Source organism: Poecilia latipinna, unplaced genomic scaffold, assembly GCF_001443285.1.
Source record: "Poecilia latipinna isolate Pla-1442-1.1 unplaced genomic scaffold, P_latipinna-1.0 Scaffold215, whole genome shotgun sequence".
Taxonomy (NCBI): Eukaryota; Metazoa; Chordata; class Actinopteri; order Cyprinodontiformes; family Poeciliidae; genus Poecilia; species Poecilia latipinna.
In genome coordinates this window covers 28,238-52,517 of record NW_015112831.1, presented here as the reverse complement: position 1 = coordinate 52,517, position 24,280 = coordinate 28,238, and the positions used below count along the sequence as shown (strand labels likewise).

The 24,280-nt window shown below is 40.2% G+C and overlaps 2 protein-coding genes and 1 non-coding gene across 3 annotated transcripts; 2 read left to right on the top strand and 1 right to left on the bottom strand.

Annotated features, from left to right (window-relative positions):
- Window positions 1–890: 890 nt before the first annotated feature.
- Window positions 891–18,916, top strand: gng2 (guanine nucleotide binding protein (G protein), gamma 2). Its single transcript, XM_015031688.1, has 4 exons — window positions 891–1,145; window positions 12,196–12,280; window positions 17,344–17,462; window positions 18,336–18,916. The coding sequence occupies exons 3-4, from the start codon at window positions 17,376–17,378 to the stop codon at window positions 18,462–18,464; spliced, it is 216 nt and encodes a 71-aa protein (XP_014887174.1). The 5' UTR covers window positions 891–1,145; window positions 12,196–12,280; window positions 17,344–17,375; the 3' UTR covers window positions 18,465–18,916.
- Window positions 18,917–19,047: 131 nt separating this feature from the next.
- On the top strand, window positions 19,048–24,278 carry dusp23b (dual specificity phosphatase 23b). Its single transcript, XM_015031687.1, has 3 exons — window positions 19,048–21,082; window positions 21,859–22,134; window positions 23,493–24,278. The coding sequence occupies exons 2-3, from the start codon at window positions 21,865–21,867 to the stop codon at window positions 23,676–23,678; spliced, it is 456 nt and encodes a 151-aa protein (XP_014887173.1). The 5' UTR covers window positions 19,048–21,082; window positions 21,859–21,864; the 3' UTR covers window positions 23,679–24,278.
- Window positions 20,548–20,630, bottom strand: trnal-cag (transfer RNA leucine (anticodon CAG)). The gene has a single exon. It is a non-coding gene; the product is annotated as a tRNA-Leu (tRNA).
- Window positions 24,279–24,280: the final 2 nt, after the last annotated feature.

Sequence of the window (24,280 nt, the reverse complement as noted above, 5' to 3'; positions counted from 1 at the left end):
ACCACACTTTTCAGAGTGTTATTTTAAAAAAAGTTTTGTTCTGCTTTACAATTTTGCGCAACTTTGTCTTGTTTTATGCAACAGTGGCTTTGGTCTAGTTTCTAGTGCAAATGTTTTAGTTACACTTGAAATAAGACAGGCTTGATGAAAAAGTATCAGTTCCACTGGCACGTTATTTCACTTCCAACATGGGAAAAATGTCTTGGTGTAAGTGAAATAATCTGCTGATGGAAAATGAAGGAACTTTTTACCTGAAACAAGCTCCTATTTCTTGCTGAAACTTGAAAGTTACTTTCAAGTGTGCTAAAATATTTGCACTAGAAACTAGAGCAAGATGTAATTTTTGAAGTGACGTTTTAAGACGAAACAAAATTATTTTTGAAACAATACAGCAAAGATCTACACACTCGATCAAGATGATTTAAAATCAATGTGGCAAGCAGAGCATCCCGATGTACAGCTGCTTTCTGTCTCAACTTCTCTCTCTCTCTCTTTTTTTTTATTATTATTATTCTGAACTATTGTGGCTTCACTGTGACATGCAAGTAGATTAAACAGATTAAAAGCTTCCGCTTTGGCAGGGGCACAGGAATGCACGCCACACAGGATGTTGTTGTTGTTGAGGGTTATAATTTTTTTCTTTTTTCTTTTTATTATGTTATTTAAATCAACAAACAACTAAAAAAAATGGAAAAGCGGCCACGCCGGTATGAATCTGTTGTTTACAGTAACTGTTTATACAGGCCGCGTGAGCTCTTCCGGTGGACCTCTGAGAGACAGCGCGAGCGTTTCCTATTAGGCAGAAAAGAAACAAAGAGAGAGAAAGAGAAAGAGAGAGAGAGAGAGAGAGAGAGGAGGAAGAGGAGGAAGAGCGGCGGCGTACAGCGTCTTGCAGCCGGAGCGGGTTGTGGCCGGAGGGTGGAGACTCGGCAAGCGGAGAGGAGGGAGGCAGCGGGGATCTCAGCTGGAGCAGAAACAGAGAGAGAGAGAGAGAGAGAGAGAGAGAGAGAGAGAACGGAGGAGAAGTGTGTGTGGATGTACTCTGCTCGCCTCGCTCGCTAACTGAGTGTGTGGATACTACTCCACAGCGCTGGATGCGTGGGGGCTTCGCTAAGAAGAAGAAGAGAAAAAAACCCTAAAGAAAGGTAGGATTTTAAAAAATATTTTTCTATGTTTCTCTCCCTCTCTCTCTCTCTTTTTTTTATTTTTATTTTTTATTTTTAAGTGGGTAAATTTGAACCAAAACAGGGTGTGTTCTGGAGGAGGAGGGCTTCCTCGTGTCCATGCTGTCGTTTTGAGATTGATGCCACTGGCTGGTCTGCATCATGGAATCCCCTCCTCCCTCTGAAATCAGTCACATTCTCCCCGCTTTGAGCCCTGGCTTCATCTCTTCTCTCTCCATACATCAGCTGGGGAGGGGAGAAAGAATGGACTCCTTTTTCTTCCTTTCTTTCTCTCATTCTTTCTCTCTCCTCACGATTGGGTAGCCCTTAGAAAGCGAAGCCAGAGGAACATCTGTTTCTGGGGATGCAGGCGCAGCAGAAAGGAGGTAGAAATGGCAGTGTGTTGGGTTCAGGCGTGGTGGAAGGTTTTCTGGTGAGAAGAATCGGGTCGACCACACACCAGCTCCAGGCGGATGTCCAGACAAGGAGGAGTAGGAGTTTGGTTGGTTGGTTGGTTGGTTGGTTGGTTGGTTGGTGTTTTCCAATGTCGCTCAGCAGAGACCGCACGACTGTGAGCTCTCGAGAAATCCAAGACAACAAAACACAGACGTGCGTCTTCATCCCCTCCGCCCCCCCAGCCTCTGCCTCCATCCTGTTTCGTCACGAAGGCTTCGTTGAGCTCTGCTCACGTTAAGTCAGCCCAGTGGTGTTGCTCACACGGGGCCCACGGCAAATGCAAGCTGTGAGTCAGGAATTACGCAAGCGCTCACATCCAGGCGGGCACCTAGAAGACAAACGGCAGCCTCGACCTCAGACCGGAGGAGGCGTCTCGCCGAGCGACCGGCGGTAAACAAGCCCAGGAAGTGATGATCAGCTCTGTGAGAGGGGTCAAATGTCACAGATGGAGCGTAGAAGGGAAGGGATGAAGGAAGTAATTGACCTCTTGACTGTCTGAGTAGATGTCAACTTTAAAATAACAGAACAAAAGAGAGGCAAAAAGCCACCAGTTTAAGGAAACAAGCCCTGACGACCATGTGTGCGAATGTTGCTGTGGAAACCACAGCAGAAGTCGAGGTCCTCAAAGGGACGGTGGGGGGGGTCGAACAGGATGCTGCGGCTCGGGCCACTTCAGCATTTGTACTCAGTGCTCTTTGTACTCACAGCGGATTTTTTCTAAAGAGTAGTTGACTTTACCCTGAGACGATGAAAGGGTTCAGAAAGAAAGACAAAGATTTAAAATCTAATAGCTGAATCCAAGTTAAGACCCAGTTATCCTGGATTTTTACACTTCCACTCATTCATGACATGAGCCCAGGCCCGGCACAGTGACAAAGTTTGCTGGACGGTAAATTGTCCCAGAAGTTATCGCTATAAACGATAACATTGTTTCTAGACCGTTTTCAAGTGATATAATAACGGCAAAAATAATGCAAAAACACGTTTCCAACAATCAGTAAGCTTTAAATTAGAGTGAAGATTAAACTCTGGAACTGTAAGACGTTTCAAATATCCAAAACGGATAAACAAAACAACAGAAGCGACAAGTAAAAAGAATTATGAAGTCTCTGTAAACGAAGTTGGTATCGACTCAAGACTTTTGTCATCCAGTTTTTGGTAGAAAGAGAGAAAAGAGAAAAAGCTTGTTTTAATTTATCATGCGATTAATTGGTTATGGCCTCTGAGACAACAATTATCTTTTGAGTCTAAACTGAGAGAGAAAGACTCATCTCACCAACTTTCAACTTAGACCGTCTGATCTGTATCTGCAGTTTTAGGGTTACAGTTTCCAGGCCTCAAGTTCTGAAACTAAAGTCTAACTTCGGATCACGTCTCGAGTCCCTGCGTCATTTTAAATGCATTAAATCTTCAGGAAATAAGTTCCTTCCTTCATTTAGGTCCTCATCTTGCTTCACAGCACTCTGTTGATTTGTTCTCACCTGATTCATGTCACTAATCTCCTCCCCAGCTGTTATGTCAGCCTGTTTTCTTCGCTCCTTGTCAGTTCTCGCTGTTCTTTGCTCCCTTTCAGCTGCTCTCCTCAGGCCCCGTCTCGTCTCTTTTGTCCCCGTTTCTTGTTTTTGTGCGTCATCTTCATCTTCAGCATCAGATTCCGGTTTTTACATTTGCACCTCAATCCAAATATGCAACAAAACTCAACAGTGGCGGCATTATTTAAAGGGATAGGACTTTCTGCAGGCAGCGACACACAGAGGCTGTTTAGAGCTTGAAGTTGGAAGCTGGATGGAGCTGAACATGGTTTTATCCTGGAAGAAAACCTGAAAAGCTACAACTCAGTGATTTAGATCAAAGCATAATCACGCATTTGAAAGGGCCCAAACAAAGTCCTGACCTAAATCCAGGTGAGATTCAGTTGCAAGCCTTGAAAATGGCAGTTCACTCTGAAGATGTCTGAACTATTTTCCGAAAAAGAAAAAAAAAAAAAATGGGGGAAAAATTTCAATTCAATTCATTTGGTTTATTTATACCGTTATGATTCACAAAGAATGTCTCAAAATTCTTTGTTTTGATTTTTGTTTTGTTTGTTTTTTTTACAAAAAAATAAGAATATGCATTATGTATATATTTTGCATTAATTCAAATTCAGATGCAATCCGCTTCCATTTGGTAGAAAGTTTAAGTCGCTGACTTTGCAGCAGAACCGTGGGCAGCCATTTGCATCGTGCCATTCATTTTGCTGCAAAGAAAAACAAAACGCCACACTTTCTTCGATTTTAATTTTCCGAAATGTTCGAAAGCAATCGTTTTCTCCCCACGCAGCAATCATTCAACGCTTGATGGAAACAGTTTGCCTTAAGGTTTGTGGTTGTGATGTGACAAAGTGCAGAAAACCTCACATGTGCGCTTTTGCAGAGTCCTGTAAGTCTGCTGTTGCCCTGATTCTGATCTAACACCGATCTAATCTAATCTTTAAATAAAAGTTTCATGATAATCTAAATATTAGTCCAAAGTCGATTAACACTCAGACCACACGTTAACCCCGAGCTTTGGAGTTATAACGAATGAAAAAGTCAAAGCGATTCCCTTTCAGCACGGACTGAAAAAGTTCTGAAGCTTATCCACATCGGTTAGTCGGAGCCTGAAACGGTCCGATCGCCTCCCTCTGCAGAACCGAGCCGACCCCTGATGTTTGTAATAACGCCAGCGTCTCAAACCAAATGCAGAGACATCCTGTTTGCATTCTTCTCGACAACTGAAGCAGAGAGAGCGTAGCGAACCAAAAACAAGGCTGATTGAAACCTAATCTGTGTCACACAGAAGGAAGTCGAAGCTAAACGTCGCTTCGGTGAGCGCAACAAACTGCCGGTTAGCGTTTGAAGAGGGGAGAAAAATGAGCAGCGATATTTGGCTCCCTCTTTGTTTTTGTGTTTTTCTGTGTCATCTGCAGTCAATATTTCAGAGAAAGAAAGAAATGAAAAACATTCCTTTGTCACTTGCTTGGATGGAACAAAGAAGCACCACAGCAGGCTGCACATGTTTGATTTAATAAACATAACAGAACACATTTGCACTCCCTGGAGCAACGAGTTTCCACCCTGCTGCCTGCCTGACTCCCAGCGGAGGCACCGTTTCCTGGCCCCCTCTCCCCACCCACCTGCCTGCAGGACCTAGATTAACCTAAAACACTCACAAGCACACAAGCACATGTGTTATTCACATGCACGGTCATGCTCTGCAGCCTGCAAGATGGCAGGATAGGCATGACGTGCTGAGGGTGGCACAGATGTCCAGGCGAATCGAAGGAGCGAGGGAGAGTTGGTCTGACCGAGAGGCAGAGAAAACAAGAGAAGGAAGCAAGGAAGTGCTCTTAAAAAAGGCTGACGTGCACGGCGATGGGTTCTCAGAGATGTTCTCTCTGATCACTTTGGAGGCCGTTGGCGTACGAGAGGGCTCATCATCATCTTCAAGAAACTTGGTTGAGAGGATTTCAGGTTTGAGAAGTCGGGTACGATGTGGCCATAAAAGATGGACATGGTCAGCAAGAATACTCGGATAAGCGGTGATGTTTACATGAATCTTAAGAGACTAAATATCCCCTACACCATTACATCATCAGTATTAGCCTTAACCGGTGGAATACAGCAGCATGGATCCATGGTTTTCATGTTTCTTACACTAATTGTGGCCCTAGAATTAGACTCGAACTCGAAACACTGAGTTCCTTTAAATCTGGACTAAAAACCCAGATGTTTAGAGTTGCTTTTGAAATGTAATCATGAGACATAAATCAATAATCTGATGTGTAATCACGGCAAAATGTGATATTGTTGACTGTGTGTTCTATTATCTTTTAATCTTGTGGTTTTATGATGTAAAGCACTTTGAAATGCTTTGTTGCTGAAAGGTGCTATACAAATAAAATTTGTTTGCTTTGATTGATTGATAACAACAATTTTCCAATCTACAGCTAATGAATATATCATTGTCTAAGTTTATCAGTTTCATGTTGCTAGCTAACAGGGAAGTTGTGTGGACATTAACTATTGTAAAAGCGCTTCTTCTTTTTAGGGTGCGTTCACATCCGCCCTGTTTGGTCCGCTTTAATCGAACTCTAGTTCATTTGCCTAGAAAGTCCGGTTCGTTTGTGGAGCTCTGAGAAAAAAAAAAGCGAACTCTGGTCTGCCTACAAACCTAGGTTTCAGTTTGGTTGTAGTGAACTCTGCCCCGGTTTGAATGCTTATGAGAATCCTAGCAGGATTGGAGAATGCTCCAAAAACAGGAAGTGGACTACAGAGCAAGGCATTCTGGGTAAATATAACCAAAACGAACGTGAGAGTCTAGAAATGGCTTGTAATCTTTTACAAAAGAAAAATTCTACAGGTGCTAAAATTTGACACCTCTCCATGTTTGTTTACATTTTGTGAAGGAGGAAGTGGCGCTCGTGTCTTCTTCAGAAGTTTTTGTGTCTCATTTTTTTTTCTGTGGTTCCCGGGAACAGGTTTTTCAAAGGGTGTGGTTCGCTTCACAAACAAGCCACACCATCCGAAATTGTAACAGGTGCTGCGATTTTGGTCCCTAATCGAACCGAGTCTACCGGACTACCAGGTGTGAAAACACCCTATGAAGGATTTCATTTTCAAGAGTTTTTAAAGCAGATATGACGATTACAGAAGGTCTAACTTTTTAAAACGTGATGCTGTTGCCTGCTGCTCAAGTCCCAAAGCTCTGAAAGCGAAGGAGACTCGGTGTCACTCGCAGCATGACCTCTGCAGCGTCTACCAACCTAACAGCTTGGCTCTCGCTGTCCCACCGCTCTGTCTCTGTGCGCACGGGGGACAGGTGTCCCTTTCTCATATTCAAGGGCAGGTGGCCGTGCTGTATTACATTCTGTAGTCAATATTGTCTTGATTTTCCTGACAACACTGGAGGTCAGGTCGAAGTCACTTCTTCTGACTGCAGTCGGTGGTAAAGCCACTTTGGAGCATCTCGTTGGTTACATCCTCACACAGCTCAGTAAATCTGACTTTAGAAGAGTCGGTGAGCAACTTGCTGCCTCTGGTTTCAGAGTGACCTTGCAGGGTGTCGTGGTTTTGTTATGACGGAGGACGGTACGGTCACTTGGTCATCACGTTACTGCGAGTCCTGTGACGACGCTGCCTGTGAGTGCTGCCGCATATTCAGGCAGTGTTGCTGGTATTTGTTATTTTTTTCATTATAACTTTCATTCATAAAAAATCTTGAGTTTTAGTTTGTTTTACTCCCGTTTCTTTCCTGTTTAAAAATCTTGTTACATTTATTTTATGCCTTTCCATATATGTTATGTTTTTCCTATATTTGGCCTGGGATTTTAACATGTAAAATTTCATTACTTAAATGACAGAATAAATGACACTTTAAAAATGTGGTGCATTTAATTTAATTTATTATTTTGTAAAACCATCTGTAGCATTTCTTTCTCAAGCATCAAGTTCGAGTGTATTTTTAAAATTGGGATGATACGTATTAATCAACATTTACATGCAAATACATGAAAACAAAAAAAACCACAAAATATATTCAAATACTTTCCTCAATATACACGAATACTTTAAAACATAAGGACACGTTGTACAAACTCCAGACCACTAGATGGCGGTAATGCACAAGTTTACAGTTTTCAGAAACCACAGATCTTGTAGCTAACGTTAGCTGGGAAACCTTAGAAGGTTTTCCGAGGTTTATTTGGAAAACCAGGAAGTACAACCATTTGATAGAAATGTACTTGATCAAAATTAAATTAATTAAATAATTTTATCATGTCTCACCACAAATTTAGACCTACATCATGTTTAGATGTGGGTCACAAACTCATTATGTGAACCGTTAACTGATGTCATAAAGTGTTATTTGTTATATAACTGTTTTATATATCAAGTCTGGGATAAAAGGTGTAAAATTAACAGGCTTCTGCTCCACACTCCTATTTTTTCTTTTTTTCTTTTTTTTTTTGAGACTTGACTGTGGCGTGACTGATGTTAAGTCCTCTATACATTGTCTACAAGGGCCTCCAGGTGCTCACATAATAACGAATTATTGGCTAAATTAATAGAAAATAGGTTGAACTGCTGTGCCGCTGGAACCAAGCTTTTAAAATATCTGACTCGTGATTCATCTGCACAGACAGAGTGTCTGCATACTGCAGCATGAGTTTCAGTAATTTTATTGCTAAGTAATTTCTCCGTTAGCTATGTAGTATTTCTAGGAATTTTCAGCAGTCACGCCTACTTTCAGGTTAGAAGAAATCTCTAGTATGAGCTGTTGTTGTTAGGCGACAAAATGTGGAAAAAGTTTAAGGGGCAAAAAACTAAGAGATGTATTTGACGTGGATGTCTGGATTTTGGTTTCAGGTGAATTTACGTTAACATATCCAACTATAACAAATTAGTTATCCTCATTCGGACAGATACAGCTGTGTTAAAACCAGCCCCAGCATTGCAGCTTAGATACAACACCGTATTTCAGTAGGAAGCAAAGTAGAACCACTTTTCTGCTGGTTGCTGGTCTGAAAGCAGGAAGTGATTGTTTCTGAATAAAATCTGCCATAGACAGATGAAAAAAGCGTGAAAGATTTCCAGGTATAGCAAACGTAGTATTCACAAGGAGCCTAAAGATAACTCTGCAGAGCAGTTGCTTCCTTCCTCTTTGCCATCCCTGCAGGCCTTTTTGCAGGTTAATCACTTGTTCTCCAGGGTCCAGATGGCTTAGCGAGAGACACATTTTTAATTACCACGCTCCGATTTCACACCCCGGGCACGGCGGAGGACAGAACACCCCTGCCTGGCTGCCGTACCATTCGCACAGCGTAAAGACAGAGAAGAGGGAGGTATAAATAAAGAGAGGGAGGTGGCGTGCATAGCAGACCGCGAAAGATCGTCACTCTCTCCACAGGTCAGGAATTATATCTCCGCCAGGATATTTCCAGCCGTGCTTAATCACCCTTTAAGTCAGCAACACCCTGAGCTATAATCACATCAGCAGAGGGCCTCGAGATGAACACAGACCCCCTGAGATCCCAGGGGAGGAGGTTCAAAAAAGCTCTCCAAATGGCAAGGGAAGGATGACGGAGGGGGTCACATTGATTCAGTGGTCTTAGCAGCGGGGCAGAGAATACTGGGGCGCGGGTGGGAGGGACGGACGGGTTCTGCTCCTTCAATAAACACCTGTCAGCCCCAGGGGGAGGGATGGGAAGCAGAAGGCTGGAACACGGGAGGGAAATGGATTTTCCTCTCCGCGCAGCTCGGCTCGAGACGCTTCGCCGGCGCTGAAGGAGGGAACGAAAACCGCCAAGTCGAAGAAAATTAACTCAAGAAACCTGCTTACACGTCCCCGTTGTCTTCGCTTCTCATCCCGTGATCTTGATAATTGCGATGATGCGAAACTGTTCATTCAGAAACTGAGCTCAACAACTTCTTCTTTCTTTCAAGGAATAATTTGCCATCTCGTCCGTTTTTTTTAATGTTCTCGTTTTTTTTTTTTTTGTTTTTTTTGCTTATGCAGCAGTGAACTGATCTAAAACAGTATATCGTCAGTCAGCAACACCTCTTTCTTTTGTTTTCTTTTTGCACAATGTGAAGACTACAACGATTTGGAAAGACCATTTAAAAATAAGAACAACTATATTAGCTTCCGTGTCAGTGGATCAACTTATTACGTTTATTTCCAAGGAACGACGACTGCTTCCAGTTCTCCCAGTCTACTTGAAGAGTCTTTGGCTGAGCTCTCAACCCACTCAGCTTAGAGAATAGCCTTCCTTTTTAAACACACACCAGCTAAAAAGGTGAACCACATTTTAGTTTGCTTATTTTTGTATCTAGGAATATTATTTTTTAACAGTTTTGTAATGCAAAAAAACTAAAGCAAAAGCGATTAGAGCGTTGTTCTACCAGGAAACATCGACGCACATCTGCTTGAATATTCCAACGTTTTCACCTGGTTGCCACACCAAAGTACAGACGAGACAGAGCAAACGTAATTATGCTGTGATGAGTGCCATGTTCTCTACGTTTGTACGTTTGCACAAGACCTGAACAAATACAACCAGTTATGATCTTGTGACTGTTTGTCATGTGAATTCATATCCCAGGAGAAAAGGTCAAAGTCAGTAATAATGGGGATAAGTGTGTTTGCGCAGACCTCAGAGTGACTGGCAGAGTTTTTAGGAACGATTAAAGCACCTTATGCTGCAATATGTATTTGAACAAATGTATTTAGAAGGGAAAAAAAACATATTGGGCAATGACAAACAAGTTCCCGTCTTGAGCTACTTAAAGGTTTGTGTTATTTTTTGAGCAACGCTGCTTGTTTCTTGACTTGTAGGCTTGTGCATCTAAGAATGTTTTCTTAGTGTGTGCTGAGCAGGGCCGGGTTCACAAGGATTTAGGCCTCTGGGCTGGAGCCAATTTTGGTGCCCAATTCACTAAAAAAACATCTTCATCATTTTCAAATACTTCAACATTGCTTGAATTTATAAAAAAGACCACCATATTAATAGAACTCAGCTGATATCGACTTGAGAGTTTATACAAGATACAATATTGCAAAACACTCATTCTTTAAAAAAAAAAAAAAGACAAATCTTTTGAATCCCCCAAAAATTGCCACCCTGGGTTATTGCCACTTTATCACCCCAAATCGGACCAATAGAAACCAGTTTAACAGTTTCCATGTATCCTTAAGGTTCAGAGGTCAAAGGGAAAGGTTCAGAGGTCAAAGGGAAAGGTTCAGAGGTCAAAGGCGGAAGGTGCTCCCTTCACTCTGTTTCTTCTAGATGACATGATTTTCATGTTTTCTTAGGAAATCTTTCAAATTGGGCAGATATCAACTTAAACTGACAAAGACCCAAAGCAAACGTTGGGTTATATATCCCCAGTCTGTGACCAATGAAATCACATTTATACCTCAAAGTAGTCATTCAGAATATTGTCTCAACCAAAAGTGCTCCTCTAATCTCTCTAATTTTTTCATTTCTTTGTTTTTCCCTGAGCAGCTCTAACATTGCGTGAATATTTTTGGCTTGGGTTTTGTTAATGGATCCCTCTCTGTAATGACGCTGTAATGTTGCATCCTGCCCTGATTTATAACGGGTGGGATTCCCTTCCTTGGTGGAGCTACCGATGCCGGATAATTGGTCCATTTATCAGAGGCAGAGTCACACATGGTTTACGAATGAATCTGTAAGGAGAGAAGATGGAGGGGAGAAGCTGAACAAGAGGAAGTGGGTGTCGGCGCTGAGAGAAGAGAAACCTAAAAGGACAGCTTGACATTTTGGGAAATGTCGTCGTTCTCTTACTGAAAGTTGACTCCCGGTTTGCTTAAGTTACCAAAACAGACATCAGCTTCTTTTCTTGTTCTCCACTTTGCTTTGCACTTATTTAGTGTGAACAGGAAGCAAAAAGAAATCCATGTAGCCTTACAAAACGCTTGGTCTAAATATGCACTTGGTGCCTTTGTCTTTATTCCTATAATCATCTTCAGATTTCAAATATTTCCACTTTAAAGGATGGGTATTATGTAAAACCAACTTTTTTGAGCTCTACATCATGTTGTAATGTGGTAACATTCTAACATACCTGGAGTGTTGCCTTGATTCATTCATGTTTGTGTGAGAAATCCTTGAATCTCCTGTGGCAACCATTCAGAGGCGGCTAAAAACTTGCTCTCACAAAGCGCCGCCATTTTTACCGAAAGCTTTGCTGCAGACTAGCGGCAGCAGGGATGAGCAAACACCTGGTGGAACCGCAGGTCTGCTGAGCTCATCACACAAGCTACTTCTCAGCCCGACGCTCCTAAGAATGGTTATAAACGGCATCATGGAGGAGTATTGTTGTCATGACATGCAGAAGGAGGAAGTGTCAGAGAGTGTTGGAGCTTCTTAAAGAGACAGTGGCTAATTTCAAGGAGAATCAGATACGGCTATGATTCAAAGTCAGTTTTTGAAATACAACTGAAGGTAACATAGTTATGTGATTGTACTGTAAAATGGCATCATGTCCCTGGAAAATACATTTTAAAAAATAAAATTGGTCACATGCTTTACTTCTTCTCTCTCTTCTGACTTTCTACTGGGGGCGACATGAACTAGGGGGCGCCATAAGACTGTCACTTGCACCAAGAACAAGTCTTCTGTTGCTTTTTTGCATATTTAGAGAATTGCTACGGATTTCACACTTTGTGAATGCCATAAAATATTCTTGGAGCTGATTGTGCATCCAGAGTTAAATTAAAGGTCTGTTTCTGGATAGTCTTAAATATGCTAAGATTTCAGCTGGATTATTCTGCACTGATTCTTTAAAACACAGCTCCGAAACCTACATTTTATTGTTACTTAAAGCTGAATTTCTCTGTTACATGCAGAAAAATGGTTCTTTATTCTCTCTAAAAGAGAGAATCAATTTTTGTTGTTGTTGTGATTATCTCTTTATATGTGACGTAAAAAAAAAAGGTTTAGAGGAATGTATCTGGAATGCAGGAATGAATTTGTGCAGCGCTCTGATTCAGCCTCTCTTTTCCTCTGTTTCCATGTTCCTCCCCGCAGACGGAGAACGTGGCAGACACAAGCCTCTGATCGAGCGGGTGGCAGACATCAGGGCAGGCAGCGCAAGGAGGAGCAAGCAGACAAGGTAAGACAAAGCAATAAAACTCGGCAGAAAGCTGATTGTTTTGGTCTTGAAGCATGACTGATCTGCGAGGAGGTCAGACTGTGTGACCCAACCAAATTCCTGCAGAAATCAGTTTGGTGAGAAAACATGAAACATTTTCACTGCAGCAGATGGAGAGGAAGGAAGAGAGGAGGGGGAAATCACTTTCCACATTAATGCTGAAAGCTGAAACACTTTCCAAACTACAAGTCATACTTCATGTAGTTTAGCCCCTTCTTGTTGCCTTTGGGACGTCGGCCGTTCCAGACTGAGGATCTGCTTAACCTCACCGTTTCTCTCTGCCGATATGAAAGTGTGAGGGAGGACGTCCACTGACGTTAAGCAGCAGGGCGACTCTCAGCTTAGCACCGCTGTCTTTTGTTCCTAAATTGTCGAGGTAGGTATTGTAGTGAGCGAGTTCGTACAATAACAACAGAAAAACCAAACTATTTCTGTGAGCTGTGAGTGTCAATCTCAAGACGAATACCTAACACTTGGCGCCAGACCGTGTCTTACACAATTTAATATTCCTGCCTGTTTTCTTGAGGAACAACACAAAGTAGAGACTGTCACTGTGTTTCCATTGACTCCATATGGTTGTGCAAATTGAAATTAATAAATTTGCTTAATGGAAACTTTAGCGCTAGAATAAGTTGGTTTTTCAGCTGCATAAAACTGTGTATTTTTGGCAAAACTGCAATGGAAGCACTTTTTTTCACATCGCACGAGTCACATGATCAGCAGCTGGACGTTATCACATATGGAAAAGACGAAGAAGACGACAGGAAGTGGTGGGCGGGCGACGGCCTGGCATGACTTTTAATGACTTTTGGCATAAACAAACTTATTCACGTGGGATTTTAATCGTGTTTCTTATTAAATGGAGACACCACAATTGCAAAACTTTGATTTTTTGTTTTTCAACTTTAGCAGAATATTGACATTGAACATTTGCAATAGAAACGTAGCTCGTTGCTTGAACTGAAGGAACACAGTGAAAAGATGCAAGTGAAGCAACACAAGCAAAGCATGTAGCATTAATAAACTGTTCAAACCCCCTGCAAACCTCACAAACCGCTTCTTACAGCCACATCGTAGCAACGGCTGATCTCGACTGATTTCGAAATAACTCGTCAAAGATTAAAAGATGTGCTGCAGGTTCAATGACAAAGAAAATAGTTAAAATAGTCCTCTGCCTTTATTCATCAAGTCATATAAGGCAAGAGATCAAACTCTTGTCCCTAAACTTTATCTGGTTTTTACCAAACTCAGAAAAGTTAATCAAAGAACAGCTGTTTTAATTAATGTATTTATAGACTGAAAAGCGTGGGAGGTTTCAGTTTTACTGCATATAAAATCAGGTTTTTCAGTATTTGACCACTAATCAGATCTGATCAGTTCTGATCTTCACTGACTGATGCGTCTCATAAGTTCAGGTTATGTATTCATGATGTCTTGTTAGGAAACAGAAGCAGGTGAAACGTGACTGGCTGTTTACGTTGTAGTTTAGTGAGTGTCTTTGAAATGGTTAGTGATTAGATGTAACAACACAAGTCTAAAATGCAGTTTTAGTTTACAGTTTCCTCACAATCTCTGAAATTCTGCAGGTCCAACGGTAAAATAGAAAGGCTGCTTCAGGTGTTTCACGGTGTAGAGATTAAGGAAATTACCGTGTGGGAATGTTAAAAGTTGATGTTAGCATGCTAAGTTAGCTTAGCCGTCAGCCCATTATCTTCTATTTTGACCGATGTGGTTGATGCTACTTGTGGTGTCCTAAAACGTGTGAGAAAACAACTGCTTTTTTTTTTTTTTTTTACTGTAGTTCCACAACTACAAGTAAATAACCGACTGTGAGCTTTAAATTGAAGGGACAGATCATTCAAACACAGTTTATTGTTGTGAATTGGGTATAGCTGTACTATGTACTACATTTAATCTTAATTTATTGGCTTTTTATATTTCAAACGTCATGCATTTACACTCAAATGAATTCAGACGATTTATTTGTCCGCTTGGATGGAGCTCACCCGCCCACAAATGTAGATTTTTTGTAGATTTAGTGCTAAAACTCACAGTTGTTGTGCTATTGTAAAGAAACCATAGAGCTACAAGAATGTGGGCTGATTAAAAATCTTTTTTGTAATTTCAGCAATAAAAACACATTTTGATATCCTGATATTAAAAGTGGGACCTTTAGATTCTCTCAAAGAAAAAAATCAGAGATGCTCTACATTAAGGACGTGTTATAGCTTTACCCAGAGTACCTGGCTGTTAGTTTATTAGTTTATGACCATCTACTTCAGCTAAAAAAAAACAAAAAAGAAAGAGTGAGCAGATCTTCATAAAATGGGCTATTGTGACAGTGTTTTGCGTAAAAATGGAAGACCTACTTCTCGACAGGCATCCCAGAAACCTTAAAGTGTGACATGAATTCCTATCAATAGTCTGAAGATGCGGTGGCCCGTTTCGACGTCCCCCGAGTGATAAAATAGTATCACGACCTTGCTGTGTGAAACTCAAGGTCTGATTTCTGATCTTTGTGCTCTTGTAGTAAGTTTGCTCCCCATTTTAAACAACCCCAGTAAATCTTTCCACTTCCTGTTTGACAGAGTACGCCCGTACATGGAGCTGTCCTGGTCAGACTAACAACAACCAGGACGGTTCGGCTGCAGCGACTGTTTAGGTTACACGATATTCGGTCTGCTGCGGGTTCTTTGCAGGAATCCTCTTCGAGCCGCTGCTGGGTTTGCACTGACGACTTTCAGAGATGTTCCAGCTGGAAACGCTTTGAACAAACCAGAACTAAACAAAATACGGCCCAGGCTTCAACGGTGGGATTAAGTCTGAGCTTTATGCACAGAAAACTACTTTGAAAAACTTTAGTAATGGTGGTGTATTCAGTAAAGTTTAGACCACAATGTGGTCAATTTGATCATTAACTTTACATCAGTGTGTGCTAATAGGCGTGGGGGAGAAAACATTTTTGTAATTCCACATTTTATTGAATTACACAAAGTCAACTCTTTAATTGTTAGATCGACTATTGCTCTGGTAGTCAGCTTTTAAAACAGCAGAGTCTATAACGGAGTAAAAGTAACGGCTGTCACTCTTTTCATTGCAACACCATGTTCAACTTCATGTTATTTCCAAGTACATTTTCTCCCAAACAGGCATAATGTTTATTGGGGAAAAGCCTTCTTTCAGTCAGGTATCCAGCAACAAGTGGAGGAGGCTAAGTACTGTGTAATTCTATGCTATAGGAGAAAAGTCCAGAACGTCTAAAAATCAGTGTGACGTGCGATTAGTGAAACTGAACTGACGGAAAAATGTTGTGTTTTTTAAAAAGAGAACTTTTTATTGTCTTGTTGTTGGTAACTGGTGGTTGTCCACACGATGTGACCCGACGCTAGGTTTTTAATTAATACAGTAACTCCCTCGGCCAGATGAGCAGATTTGCTACCATGGAACATTAATATTCATAGATTGCTCCCCACTGAGATCAGCATTGACCTCACACTGAGTCACACCACAGTGCACACACACACACTGATGACGGAGAGTGACGCAGGGATGATTGATCTAACATCACCAAGGAGGAGGATGCTGTTTTTGAGACCCTGATCTGTAAAATCGAACGTGGGCACTGTATTAGCACCGTACACTTTGTAGACAACACTTTATGGAAAGCAGTTCTGAACAAACTATGTAAGGTAACAGAAATCAATGTGGTCACTGACAATGGCAAAAGGCATAGTTTTAAATTTAACAGTGTCCACTCTATGGAACATTTTCCAGTAGATTGTTGGGGTCCAACACATTCAGATTACAAAAAAACAGGATGTTTTTACAAAAAGAAGTAGATGCTAACTTCAGTATCATCAGTGCTAACAGTTTGCCAGTTAGCAAACAGTGGCAAAGTGTTAGCAGCATTCACATTGCCAGGGCTTGACACGTTGTAATGTTTTGGTCTTGTCCTTCGTTCAAGAACAACTTCCTCTCTTACTTCAAAATATGCGTCTCAAATATAAATACGATGACGTATCTATGTCGATACGAAAGATACACTTTGTATCTTGGACAATAGCCGATAGTCACCAAACAAAGTCAGATGCTAACTACCTGTGAATTACTGTGGGTTTTTTAATACTACAAGATTTTACGTCATGAGATTTTAATTACACCTCTATCGTCACCTATAAAAAACTACTCTATATATGCATTATTAAGGAGCAGCCCCACATTTGCCCAGGTATTTTACAAACACTGAGACTTTCAGCTATGTTTAACACCTCCCGGCCACAAGCAAATATCTATTTTTTGTAACAAACACTTTTCAAAGTGGGTCTGTTTCCAATAAACCTTAAATGTAAGCTGAAGAACGTTGCTTTAACCGCTCTGGGAATCTTCTTCTGTTTAATTTTGATGCCGGTAATGTTGACATTATTGCCACCTGCTGGCGGAGAATGTGTATTACAGCATTTTGATAGGTATCAACAACAGACAGATTTAATTTTTTTTCTAAACAGAGGGCAGCAGCAAATAGTGTAGTTGACTGAAGTCCATGGTGTCCAACCAAAATCAAAAATACATGATAATTTACAGAAACACAGATTAGTCACTATTTGAATAATTCTAAAATAAAAAATAATATAAAATATAAAAAATATGGTCAGGAAAAGATCTTTTCCACAAACATCCATCAGATCACTGTAACTCAGTATTCTACTGTTTTAAGAATTGTTTATAATCTTGGTAGTGTTTTTTTTATGAAACCACTTGTACTTCTCATCTATCTAACTACTTTGAACACAATGCTGGACAAAATGTCACCATCCTCTTTTTTTTTTCCTCCCACGTCCTCCTCACTGTCAGGGGCTGCCTAGCAACAGGCACCATAAATAATACACGCCTGCGTCTGTATGTGCAAGTGTGTCTTTACTGGCATGTGATAAGAAACAGGCTATCTGCTCCTAGCGCTGCGTCTTTGCGTACCGGTACGGTGCTGCTCACAGTAAAATGTTTCAGCCGCTGTCTCCTCCACGCAGGCTGAGCAGACAGGAACTGAGCGGGAGCGCCCATGGCGAGTAACAACACGGCCAGCATTGCGCAGGCCAGGAAGCTGGTGGAGCAGCTGAAGATGGAGGCCAACATTGACAGGATAAAGGTGAACTATTTGCATGTGTTGAATTGTGTGCGTGTGATGTTTTTGTACTCGATATGGACTACTTTTTCTGCTGTGTAATATGTGTTTTCAGAAACTGTGGACCTGCTTAGTCAAAAAAAAAAAAAAAAAAGTTCTCAAGTCTCACATATAATGTTTTAGTGCTATGGCATTTCAAAGGTTGTGACTGAAATAAGCAACCTTTTTCTGACGGATATTATTTGTTGTGAGTGGGAGTTAATATAACAACGCTCCCTAACATCTATTCAATAAATATTCAATAAATTAGAATATTTTTGTAAAGTCCATTTATTTCAGCAACCTTATCACTAAGTGTAACAATATATATATACATATACACAGACAGATGATTGAAAGCCTTTTTTCTGTTAATTATGATGGTTTTCCGGTTACAGATAACGAAAACATTACATTTTCGTCATCAATAAAAAAATATATTTTTATCTCAGAGATACAGTCTTGTTTGAAAAGAGTTTAATACCGCCTGAAATATTGTAAATTTTCAAAATGTACTTTACGATCTGGTAAATGATCCTCATCAGAACACACATTGTAATTTATTGGGTATGACTCTATGCACATATGTCAGATTTTTCGCCCACACATAAAAAAAACAAAAAAAAAACAGTAGTTTCCACTTATCATTAACGTAATGACATTACGGCAATATAAAATTAGTTTAAAAAAACAAAAACAAAATCAAAATCATCTTATAAACGATGAATTTTAAAACCCAGGCTTATGTACCAATAAGTTGACTTGTTCTAAACCAAGACTAAACACGGCTCTGAACTCTAGTGCAAAGCTCACTGGTTAAACTTAATTTGGTGTGTGTGTGTGTGTGTCTAATTCCAGGTGTCCAAAGCAGCGGCAGACTTAATGTCTTACTGCGAAGCTCATGCCAAAGAGGACCCCCTGCTGTCACCGGTGCCGGCGTCAGAGAACCCGTTCAGGGAGAAGAAGTTCTTCTGCGCCATCTTGTAAACCCAGCATGGCCCCTCAGCTGCCTGCTGCCGGCGGGACTTTGAACACAGACGTTCAGAACCCGTAGAAATCGTCTAGTAGGAGGGCATCGCATTCTCTTTGCCCTCTTAAACGCTTGGCATTTAAAGAGATCCAATCAGCAGAGTAAACATGTAACCAATGAAGGGGGTGTTATGGTTTTTTTTGTTTTGTTTGTTTGTTTGTTTGTTTGTTTGTTTGTTTTTGGAGGATAAGCGGCATGTAGGAGGGATTTGTACTTTTAGATGACTGAAAAGGGAAGATGATGGGGGTGATAATCACCCAGCGATGTGACGGACAACCAATCAACCGGCCGGGTTTTTAGGCTCTAATGTGTATAAATTTCAAAAACAGATAAAGTCATGGCTGTGTTTTGTCGCTCTTTGGGTGGAGCACCACGGGGACAAGCAGCCAAAACTCTTGACGCCACGCGATTATTATTGGAATGTGTTATTTTGCTTGTTTCTTTTTTTTTTTAAAGTTGTTTGTGTTTTTACCAATTTCACCGATATCTTTCTATAACTGTATGTAGGTGACTGATGAAGCCTTTATCTTTTGCTCTTTCTTTTCGTTTTATAAACCAAACAGGTTAGTGAAAGCTTTTTTTAATCGTGGGACGTTTCTCTCTGTACACCTTTCTGAAAGTCAGTTTTCTGTGAATTGGACAAATACGATGCAGTTTGTCTCCTTCGGACACAATCCCTCTTTCTACTGTTTGTACAAAGTGACTAGCAGATAAACTGTGCTGTGCTGTGAGTTCGATGTGTTTGTATTATTAATTATAACAAAAAAAGGGACAGACGGTCTTCTTTCTTTCCTCTTATTTGAGCAAGTTGGCTTCAGTCTACGGGTTAAAATACAAGAGAGAACCAAAATAAGAGACAAATCAGATTTTCCAAGTAATATTTGTAATGTGACAAACTAAATACATATTTTGAATTTAGAAATCTAATAAATATTCTCATTATGTGTATAAAAATAGTCGTACAAATGTCTCTAAATTTTTAGCATTAGTTTTTTTCTAGCATCCCTCCCAAATTGGTTGGCATGTGGATGTCTTTTATTTTTTTTTATTTATTTATTTATTTTTAAACATCAAATATAAATTGTACTTTTGTAAATTAAAGGTTGGAAATGTGATATTATGCTAGTGCAATGAGACACGCTGCATTGATTTACCCAACATGTTTAGTTTTAGTTTTTTTGTTTGTTTTTTTCCAGTGATTCCTTGTATTTTGAGCGCTTCTTGTCTGCCAGTCCCAAAACTTGCACTCCTCATGGATTATGGACAATAATCTGTAATTGGGTTACAGTAAATTGTGTTATGCAACTTGATTAGCAGACTCCTATCCGTCTGGCCACATGCAAGTAGATAAAAACTCTTCCTTCTCATAAATCAGGCGTCCATTCCAGAAATTTTTATAATGTATATTATAAAATATACATCACTCCAACTATATATAGTTATATTACTTTCTAGAATATCTGCCTTTCTAATTACCAAGTGACTGGATTTTGTTTCTTCTCTTCTCCCCTCTTGTGTTGACTGGAGTGATGGCAATATGCAGTGCAGATGCATGCATGGTGATCAACAAAATTAGATTAGAGCATAGGAAAAAAAGGGGGGTAATAAGTATACAAATGACATGCTCAAGATTAATTTCCTCATGCCATATGTGATACCACAAGAGGCTTCTGCAAGTGCTTTTTAGAAAATAAGGGTTTCCTTGCTATAAAATAATTTTTCAGAGCAAAATAAAACTTCCCATGATCTTCTTTTAAGTGATATAAAGTACCTTTGGCTGATGTTGGTAAAGACTGGCAGAAACAAACATGAAATACAAAAAACTTGTTCACTTTCTTTGCTGTACAGAATTACTCTATAGCATTGTTTTTAGATATTTTTCTGCTTCACCAGAACTAATTTCACTTGATGGCTGCTCAGCAAGTTTTTGCTTAAATCTAATTAGGTGTATTAAAGCAAGAAGACCATTAAAACATTCAAGGATGTGTTCCTTGAAGGACTATTTTAATATTGTAAGAATACAACTGAACCAAAAGTTAGTGTCAGAAGTGGGATTCGAACCCACGCCTCCAGAGGAGACTGCGACCTGAACGCAGCGCCTTAGACCGCTCGGCCATCCTGACTCCTGCAAATCACCCAGCCGTAAAGATTTATGAACATGACAAACACATGTGTAAATTTACTGTAAATGTACAGTATATATATGTATAGATACTAGATACGTACATTGACATAAAAAGACATAACGGTAATTAAAAAAAAAAGAAAAGGAATCACTTTATAACTGACAGTGCCGCAAATTTCCGAAAAACCCGTATGGTTACTTCTCTTCCTACTTTATAATGCTAAGTGTTTGTCACAATGATGAAAGGAGTGTTGCTGCTGCCCCACCTATAACTGCAACAGTCAACGTAAAGGTGTTATGTTGTCTGTTGCAGACAGACAACGTTGCGTTAGACAACCCCTTTACGTTTTTAAACTTTATTATTTAGGAGCGTGTTGCTCAGTGTACCAGCAGTTAGCTCAGCTAGCAGGAGCTCGGCGCATAGCAATCCGCCTTGATCTCACATAACCTGTAAGTAATTTTGTTGTGTTTCACGTGACGTGCGGTATTCGCCCAGTACGATCGACACCTGAATGTACTTTTTACATTGATAAGAACAGCAGTCTGTTTACGCCTATAAAGCTAAGTTGTGCACTTAGCACTGTTGCGTTGCTAATGCTAAGCTACATGCTACTATTTAGTTCTCCAATGTTTTGGTGGAGCTAGGTGAGCATGTCTCATTTCATGTTCTGTATGTCTTGCAGTCAAATTAATCTTGTTCCTAGATAGCCGTGTTAATAGCACAAGATATGAGCTTCTCTCACTGATATTTGACTGTTGTATGAAAAATGATTGAACACATCCTCAGAAAAAAACCAAACATTAAAAACGGACAACACGGGAAGGATGAAATGTCTGAACCTGTCTGTGATTTTCTTTCTACAAACTGCACAGTTCTGCAAATTATAGGAATGTTTGGATCTCACCTGTTTACGTTTCAACTAACACCTTTATTTATATTAAATACAGTTTATAAGAACTATAAATGGTGTCTTAAAAAGGCTTTACCACATTTTGTCATGTAAGAAATTGAAAGGACTAGGATATTGCAGTGTTTTATTGCTTCCCCAATAAAATGCGCTGACACACACTTGTCATGTTAAATGAGTAGGACATGTTCATTTACTGGATTAAATGTATGAAGTAATGCTCATCCAGTAAATATCAGTTCCTTCCTTGTGTTTTCTTTCATAACAGATCACTGAGTTTCACCAGAGGGAAATAAAAGCACATTTTTCTCTCCTCAGACAGTCATGGCCTCTTTCTCTCCACACAACTTCTCCTGGGTTGAACCCGGGAAGCTGGCCGGGTTGGCCATGCCCAGGATGCCGAGTGAATACCGCTATCTGCTGGACAACGGAGTCAGACACCTGGTTTGTCTGTGCGAGAGGAAACCACCGAACCACGACACCTGCCCAGAGCTGCAGCTTCACCACATCAAGATAGTCGACTTCACTCCTCCTTCTCCCAGTCAGATTGATCAATTTCTCTCCATCGTGGAAGGAGCCAACTCCAAAGGAGAGGTAGGCGCTCATAACACGACTCTGCAAGAGTGGAGTTAACTGAGACTTGGTCAGGATATCCAGTATTTGGGGTTTAGTTTGACTTGAGAAATTATTTTTCCAGTCTTACCTCAACAGCAACGCATTCTTGCTGAAAGTCAGGTTAAAATAAGAACTCAAGCAAAGTTGCCATTGAAAACATGTCATTTCTTGTAATCAACAGTCTAAAAGCCAACCAATCAGTGTTTGTGCTTTTTGAAGTTTTTTGTGCTACAACCTCAAATGTCAATGTCTTTTAGTGGGATTATGATAAAACCACTGCATAATTTTAGGAAATTCACATTTCTTTACTGATTAAAAAAATCTTAGAAGTGTGGTGTACATTTGCCAGTAATGCTTTTTCTTCCTCCATTTACATGCTAAAAATGACAGTGATAAACATTACTGAAGTCTCAATTTAAACCAAAAAAACATTTAACAAACTAGAGCATTTACATACAGAGTTTAAAGATAAAAGAGATTGAAAAATACGCAACTTACTTCTGGCAAATTAGCTCAAATTTAATTTAAACACTCAAAGCACCTTGAGGGCCAAAGTGGCACATAACTGGGTTTTAATATCTTCACATTAAATGGTAATTTTATGAAATGTGTCCCAGATTTAAAAAAAATTATTTTTATAACATTTTTTTGTCCTTTTGAAAAGCTTTAATGAAGTGAAAATGACCAAAATTGGCTTTGTTACACTTTAATGCGTCATCCACCGTTTTAGTTCCCTGAGATGAAGAGTGTCAGCTTGTGCTTTTAACTTTAATTGCTCCGAAAAAATAATGCTTAGAAATCTGTGCAATTATTAAATTTCAAGCTGGTCAAGGCCAGAGCATTCACATTAAAAATATTCCACTTTGCAGTTTATTCTTGGAAAATATTGTATATTTTTGAGTTATTCCACTTAAAAAAAAAAAGTTAGGATTTGTAACAAAGCAGGCATAAAAAAAATAGGAAAGATTTTAAAAACATGAAAACTCTGGATAGGTCTGAAGTTATTGAAAGGATTTAATGCAGTGAAAGTACATTTTTTCATTGTAGTCCTTTAGGATGTAGCATTGTGAGACTTTAAGATACAAACCATACGGCCAATTTAAAGGTGCCTCAAGGAGTAAACACATCAAAACTTACAGTTGTAACATAAAATAAAATAGCGGGGGGAAACAACACACAATGCAACATATATATATAATATTGACTGTAAAGGTAGAAACCAGACCCGGCTTCAGCAGTTGGGAAAAAACAACAGCAAACACCTGCCTAATCACAGGAGCTAAAGCAGGGTGTGAACTCTGCCGGTGGTTTGACGACGTCGTGACGTTTGTCTCCAGGGCGTGGCCGTCCACTGCATGCACGGCCACGGCAGGACGGGCACCATGCTGGCCTGCTACCTGGTGAAGAGCCGGAAGATGTCCGGGGCCGACGCCATCGCAGAGATCCGCAGGATCCGGCCCGGCTCCATCGAGACCCACGAACAGGAGAAGGCCGTGGTGCAGTTCTACCAGCGCACAAAGTAGCTCTGTGCATGCAGAGCATGAAGTCTGCACTGGAACTGGATGCAGTCATCGTTTTGGAAATGAGATGTAGAATTAGGGAGTGTGTGTTAAAAGTGTATTCAATTTAAATTAATCTCTAATTGGTGTTACTGGGACAAATGTTTCTGGTTTTAAAGACACACACCTGGCCTTGTTTGCTGTACTGCACCTTGGAAAAGCGCTCATTGTTTCCCATTTTGTCACCTTTCAACCAACCACTTTAACATGTTTTAGTCAGATTTTATGGAAGCGGCAAGTTTCGGTTTTCAAAAAGTCCATATTTAGGTCTGGGCTTTGACTGAGCCGTTACAACACATGGCTGTAGTTTCAGGCTCGTCGTCCTGCTTCAAGGTAAATCTCTGCTCTAATTTCAGGTTTTTCACAGCCTACAGGCGTTTCTCTCTCCCTTCTTGTGGAGAAAAAAAGTGTCATGGTGTAACCTAATTCCTGACTTTCTTTGCCCTTTTCCTTTGTCTTCATGACGCTTTTTAATTAATGTTACCTAATGAACCTCCGAAGCCTTCACTGAACATCTGTTAATAATTCTGAGATCAAATTATACTTTTTGTCACGTAAAATCCTAT

Bases quoted from the DNA above. Each gene is read 5' to 3' on its own strand.
- gng2 (XM_015031688.1), top strand. From the start codon at position 17,376: ATGGCGAGTAACAACACGGCCAGCATTGCGCAGGCCAGGAAGCTGGTG. The intron at 17,463-18,335 runs GTGAACTATTTG...GTCTAATTCCAG, and splicing joins CCAACATTGACAGGATAAAG to GTGTCCAAAGCAGCGGCAGA.
- dusp23b (XM_015031687.1), top strand. From the start codon at position 21,865: ATGGCCTCTTTCTCTCCACACAACTTCTCCTGGGTTGAACCCGGGAAG. The intron at 22,135-23,492 runs GTAGGCGCTCAT...GTTTGTCTCCAG, and splicing joins GAGCCAACTCCAAAGGAGAG to GGCGTGGCCGTCCACTGCAT.